Below are 6506 nucleotides of genomic sequence, written 5' to 3' on the forward strand. Positions count from 1 at the left end.
GGGAAGCACGCGGAAGCGCGGCGAACAAGGGCGGAACAGAGGCGTTTCGATGACGCTGGAGCAGCGCGGACCACTATTCAAACCCACTATTTATTTGAAGGATAAAGTATTCTCCCGCAATTCAAAAATACCTAATCAGTCCCCAATCAAACAACTACCTATGTAACTTATTTGGTTACGATAATGTGAATGATGACTATTAAGTGATTCAATGTGTATATTATATTTATGATAAAAAATTTTTAGAAGAGCCTATTAACAATTTGACAAATTTATAGTCTAAAAAGTAATTATTGAAAGAAACTTGATCTTGAAATGACTAAGAAAGAAAATATAGATAAAGCTTTTGTAGCGTACTTAAATGGAGTATGTCACCGGTGGGGTAGCGAATTTGTCATTAATGGACTCGAAAAACAAGTACTTGTATCATTTAATATTTAACCTCAGCACTGAAACGTTTCGAACCACATCGATTGTTTGACTGCAAATAGATGATGCTCGCCCTACTAGAGCTTTGGCAGTGCTCAACGAATCTGTTACTCTTATTTCCTCTTTTGATGAGAATGGTCGCATTGAAATATCCATTTTGGGCAAAGTTGGTGTGGAGGAATATTGGGTGAAACCTTTCACAGTTGGACTTGGACCCGTTACAGATCTTTGTTATGCAATGGGAATGGATAACAAATGTGATGTAATATCCTTTATCAGAAACGGCAGCAGTGAATTGGCTTCCTTTGATGTCATCACGGGCAAAGTAATTCACAATATTGGATTTGAATCCAAAGTCATCACACAGTTCAATTCGACTTTAGTCATTGGACAAAGTTGCATGTCACTTTTGGCAGTTGGAAACTCACTGAGTTACACTTACACCCTTAGCTTGTAACTCATTTGACTTTTTTGATAACAAATCATGTTTAAACAGCAATTAGTGGACTAATTAAAATTCCTTTCCATTTTTAATATTTATCTCTTCCTTTTGTCTGTTTTATAGCAGCAAATTAACAAAAGAAAAAAAGAAAAAAAAAAGAAGAGCATGGGATGTTGTTTTGAATGATAAGGAGTTTGTTGATGCACTTCTAAGTCTGTGACGTTCTTTGGAGAGGAATCTAACTCTTGATGATACAGAGTGCTGCCTTCCCATGTCTTCCTATTTTTCATTGTCTCTCATTTGATGATTTGAGGTGGAAAATTTTATTGATTCTCAAAGATCTTACTGTTACTATTTAAATCTTCACTTATCATTTGTGGGATAAACATAGTTGTTGCTGCATTATTGACTAATTTTTGTTATTTTTCTAACGAAACATGCAATTCTTAATCAAATGCACAATAAGAGAGAGAGAGAGAGAGAGAGAGAGAGAGAGAGAGAGAGAGAGAATCTTAGACCATAAACACTTAAGGGTGAAAAACAATTAATCTCATTCCTCCAACATTAATCTTCCAAAAAGGACTATGTAGGGAGGAAAAATAATGTCATGGTATTAGAGTGACTAATGATGAATTAAACTCCAATAACAAGGAGCTGCTGTCAACTAATGGAGAGAGAGAGAGAGTGTAATCAGTTCTTAGAACAATAAGGAGGACTGTAATCAATATGGTAATGATCATTATTGCCACGTGGCTCTCTATGCAACTAATTGATCCCCTTGTGATTGGACCAAAAGAGCCATATCCAAGAACACATGATGAAGCTCATTGAGGCTCCTCTCTATATCAATAACTGTCATGCCTCTCTAAGCTCTCTTGAATATCATGGATTGTTGTTGAATTGCTTTCTGCAAGAAAGTTTCACTCTCTCCTGTTCCCACCACATACAAATTGTCATATTTTTTTAGTAATCAAAGTTATTTGAACAGTATAAAGTATATATTCCTTCTTAGAGAATTTTAAAATTCTCATGAAATGATTTTTTTTTCAAAAAGAAAAAAGAAAGAGTTAGTTCAGCCATCCATACCACTTTTGCCATCAGGTTTCTTAACCACCACTTATATGAAAGCAATCAAGGTGAGAATTCCATTTTCTTTGGAAGTTTTCTATTTTTGGCAGGGACTATGATCTTCTTCAAGAACCTTATTATCCTTGTCTTGTTTCTCAGAATTACCCACTGAGTATTACAACGATGGAATATTCTTCATGCATCAAAATTCAAAAGCAAAATCGTAGCTGCAGAAGTTATCTCTTGTTGGCTTCCATGGAAAAGCTGTATGAGAAGGTAAAAGTGTTAACTGTGTCAGTAAAGAATGAAGGATATAAGACATTTAAAAAAAAGAAGAATAACAATAATGTAAAACATAATGAAGAATGAAAAATTAGTGACTCATACTTTATATGCAGAGTATAAATATTGTTAAGATTTGGACTAGTGTTTGAATTTCATGTACATATTATTACTGTCGATTCACTGTACTAGCAAAATTACAATGAATAAATGCCATCATCTTTCTCTAATTCAGATGATGAGGTCAAATTATGCAAAGCTGAAACATAATTTAATGCAGATTAGTATCATCATTTTGTTTTATTAACCTCCGAAATATCTAATTACTTAAGTCCTACTATAGCAGCATGCATATCTTCTGCATTATTAACAGAAACACTATGAACTGAAAGATGAATATTTGTCATAAAAATCTTACATTTTTACGCACAAGATCATGTTTTTGATCTTTAATTTGTCATACTGATATGTTTATACTAAGTTGTCAACTTGTTACTTGTTCTTAGTTAAAGTGAAATCATTTGATAATTTCAAATTGTCATGCCTCTCTTGAATCTCTTGCATTGTGTCCATGATTGCTGCTCTCCCTTGTTGCTGAATTGCTTTCTGGAAGAAAGTTTCACTCTCACCTGTTCCCACCACACAAATTATCATATTTTTTGAGTTATTTATTGGAACATTATAAAGTATACACTCCTTATCAGGGAATATATAAATTTCCATGAAATGAAATTTAAACTTAAAAAAAAATTAGTTCAACTATCCATTTCAGTTGTGCATACCAATTTTGACATCAGGTTTCTTAACCACTTATTTGAAAGCAATCACGGATGAGTACTCCATTCTGTGTGGAAGTTTATATTTTGGCAGCAGGGACCTTGAATCTTGTCAAGAACATTATTAATCATCAAAAGCAAAACCATAGCTGCAGAAGATATCTTGTTGGGTCCATGGATAAGCTGTATGAGAATGTATAAATCGTTAACTGTGTTAGTAAGGAATGATCCAAGACATTAATAACATTTTGAGGGAGAGAGAGAGACAGTTAAGTTACCTGTTGAAGATGTTGGATTAATAAATAAACCTTTCATCAACTTGAATGGTGCGGATGTGGGAAATTTTGGGCCAAACCTGTGGATCCTTGATCTCGCAGCGTTTACCCAGTAAAGGGGTTGCTGTGATGTAGAGTCTGATTAGAGAGGCAGGCAGCTTTTCTCCCTCAATGTTCTCCAACTTGGGACAATGATAAATACATAATTCTTGGAGGGAGGTGAGGTGGGCAAGTCCCTTGCATTCCAATGTCTCCACACTTACAATCCCCATCAGAAAGAGAGACTCCAGGGAGGCAGGCAGCCAACCTTCCTTTGGGAGACACTTCACATTCTCACATTCACGTCCAATAGAAAGCTGAGTAAGTCCTTGAAATTGGGAATTCATGAATGCTGCACTACTCACTAGTTTCTCGCTGTAGCTGATGGTAAGAAATCTCAGGCTACTACGGTGTGGATCTCCTGTAGCAGACAAATCCATCTCTGGGCAACACAGTATTTGAAGCTGTTCTAGCTGAGGTGCTGCCATCCATAGCGTTGACATGGATTTCATACTCCTACAGCTCTCTATAGTCAAAATACGGAGACATGAAAGAGAACGAGACACCACAATAGACTCCATCTTTTCACACTCCCTGATATAAACTTCCTTGACATTTGGAAAGGCATCCAATGAGAAGGATGTAACTGAATCACAGCTGTTACGTATCCATAGTTTCTGCAGTGAGTTGTGTTGGCCTTCCACTTGGAATTCTAGTTTTCTGCAACCCCATATCCTCAACTTTTGGAGTGATGGGGGAATATCACTCACAGGAAACCAGATGTGGGAGGAACAATTTGAGATCTCTAAATATGTGAGGCAAGTCAGTTGCGTCTTCGTAATAGCCTCCACCACGGGATCCGCTAGATGCTTTCCTGAAATTGATAGATGACACAGTAAGGGAGGTAGCTCCCCAATTTTCACTTTATTGCCGCCTTCTATGCTCAAAGAGGTCATCGCAGGAGCTTCTGGAACACAGCAACTGAGATTGCTGCAATCCTTAATAGTAAGTGAATGCAAAGATGGCAGATGATTCGGCAAATCTCCTCTCAACATTGGACATTCGCTTATGGTAAGCTCCCTAAGTCGAGGAAATGCATTGTACTCCAGTGCACGCCATTCCTTCCAGCAACGCATTGACGTAAACGAAAGAGTTTCAAGCATTGGAAATGGTGTCGGTGCCTCCAAACAGCATGTATCTTTCTGGCAGAAGTAAAACTCAGCACCTACAATCTCCAGTCTTTCAAACTCTGAAATTGATAGGTGCTTCAAAGAGGGTAACTGTCCAAGTGAAGGAAGCATACGACAATTCTTAAAACCACCGACGGATCGATTGCCCAGTGTAATTTTGGTGATGTTGCGGTAGGAAGAATGTCCCAACCAATTTGGAAAAGTTGTACCCCTGTAACCCCACATTTCCAGTTCTTTCAAATTACTGTGAGGTCGTAACTTGTCCAGTATATCTCTTTCTATTTCGGAATCAATTATATTCTCGTTTCTGTCCGATGACCAACTCAAGCTCAAAGAATCAATGCCATCCTTATCAAACATTCTTGCCTCCGAAGCTTCTGTGCTGTCCACCACATTCTCCAATTTGTCAATGCAAATTGATTTGTGTAGATAGACAAGTGCTCCCAATTCTTTGATCTTGTTCTCTTCATGCTTCCCAACAACGTAATCACTTAAGAACTGCAAATTTTTTAATTTGCTCATGCCTTTCGGCATCTCATGCAAACTAGTCCCTCTGATATCAAGATGACGCAAATTTACAAGATCTTTCATGCCAACAGGAAGCATTTTCAGATTTGCACATCTAACCAGCTTCAAGGTCTGCAAGTTATACAGCTTACTCAATGACTCCGGCAATGTCACAATGTAGGTCTGAGACAAATTCAAGTAACGCAAATGAATCAACTCGCCTATTGAATCTGGCAGTGACTCAAGAGGAAAGCATTTGAATGACAACGCTCTCAGGAACTTCAACTTTGACAACAAGATACAAGGTGCGTTTTCCATGTCAAATGGGATCCATGGCACCAACTTGATTTCAAGAAATGTCCTTGCATGTTCCGCTCGGTCACATTCTCTCGAAAGTTTTGAGATTGGATAATTGCCTTTAACATTATGTGACAAATGACGAGTTTTAATATTAATCTCAGTAGCATTCTGAAGCTCTTCAGCTCTGAAATAGAACTCTCCAGCAAACATCATTGCCATATCGTGCACGAGATCATGCATAACAAATATCTTTTCATCGGTATTACGAGCATGAAAAAATGATCTCGTAACTAATTCATCAAAATATTCATCACCAACTTCTTCCAGAGTCTTTTTACCTATTGGCTGTAAAAAATTTTCTGCCATCCATAACAAGACTAATTCATCTTTATCAAATTCATAATCCTTGGGATACAATGAACAATAAATAAAGCACTTTTTTATCGCCGGAGGCAGATAATAATAACTTATTCTTAATGCAGGAATAACATTCATCTCGTCATCGGAGAATTCCCAGATCTCGCTCTTCAATATACGATTCCAGTACTTGACATCAGAATTTCCACACAATAAGCTTCCGAGAGCTTGAGCTGCCAAGAGCAATCCATCACATTTCTTTACAATATCTCTGCCGATCTTTTCCAAGGTTGAATTCTCCACAGAAACAGTTGAAAGACTTGCATGTTTTGAAAACACCAACCAACAATCTTCATCGGACAACAAACCCAGCTGGTAATGTAGATTGGTAGTCGCGACCATAGAAGCAACCTTTTCACTACGGGATGTTAAAAGAATTTTACTTCCATGTTTTCCATACCTAAAAGGTTGTAGAAGTCTCTCCCATTTTTGGTCTTTCTTATCATGCCAGACATCATCTAAAACAACTAAGAATGTCTCTCCTGTCAACTTTTCTTTCAAATGAGTTTGAAGTGAATCAAAATCATCTCTCTTGTAAGGTTAACAGGATCAAAATTTTCAGCAACACACACCCATTCTGGTGTTAAATTTTCCCTCCACTTTGGCATCACTGTAAACCAGTTGAGCCAGAGTAGTTTTTCCTATTCCACCCATACCCCAAATTGGGATAACAAGTGATTCAGCATGATGAGTATCATCTAACAACAATTTGATTATCTCCTCCTTGTCTTTGTTCCGACCAAATATGTCGGAACTAACAAGAGATGTGGATGGAATTCTA

The 6506-nt window shown here is 37.3% G+C and overlaps 2 protein-coding genes across 4 annotated transcripts in view; both read right to left on the reverse strand.

Moving 5' to 3' along the window:
- Positions 1-6506, reverse strand: part of LOC107626321 (putative disease resistance RPP13-like protein 1) — a 22889-nt gene that overhangs the window by 10212 nt on the left and 6171 nt on the right. Inside the window, exons 3-5 of one of the 3 annotated variants that reach the window (XM_021116643.1) lie at positions 2640-2850; positions 1958-2203; positions 1382-1801 (exon numbers count right to left, since the gene is read on the reverse strand). The exons of 1 other annotated variant lie outside the window; for it this stretch is intronic. The gene's annotated coding sequence lies outside the window, so the exon portion shown is untranslated. Of the gene's footprint in view, positions 1-1381; positions 1802-1957; positions 2204-2639; positions 2851-6506 lie in introns of those variants that run through there. One more of the 3 variants, XM_021116646.1, reaches the window with a different exon arrangement.
- The window catches only part of LOC107628025 (putative disease resistance RPP13-like protein 1), a 4477-nt gene continuing 570 nt past the window's right edge, over positions 2600-6506 (reverse strand). Inside the window, exons 2-6 of the mRNA XM_021117109.1 lie at positions 6344-6503; positions 3353-6256; positions 3099-3180; positions 2718-2850; positions 2600-2606 (exon numbers count right to left, since the gene is read on the reverse strand). Coding sequence (XP_020972768.1) covers positions 2600-2606; positions 2718-2850; positions 3099-3180; positions 3353-6256; positions 6344-6503 — 3286 coding nt within the window. The remainder of the gene's footprint in view (positions 2607-2717; positions 2851-3098; positions 3181-3352; positions 6257-6343; positions 6504-6506) is intronic.

The sequence above is a fragment of the Arachis ipaensis genome, chromosome B02, assembly GCF_000816755.2.
Source record: "Arachis ipaensis cultivar K30076 chromosome B02, Araip1.1, whole genome shotgun sequence".
Classification (NCBI taxonomy): domain Eukaryota; kingdom Viridiplantae; phylum Streptophyta; class Magnoliopsida; order Fabales; family Fabaceae; genus Arachis; species Arachis ipaensis.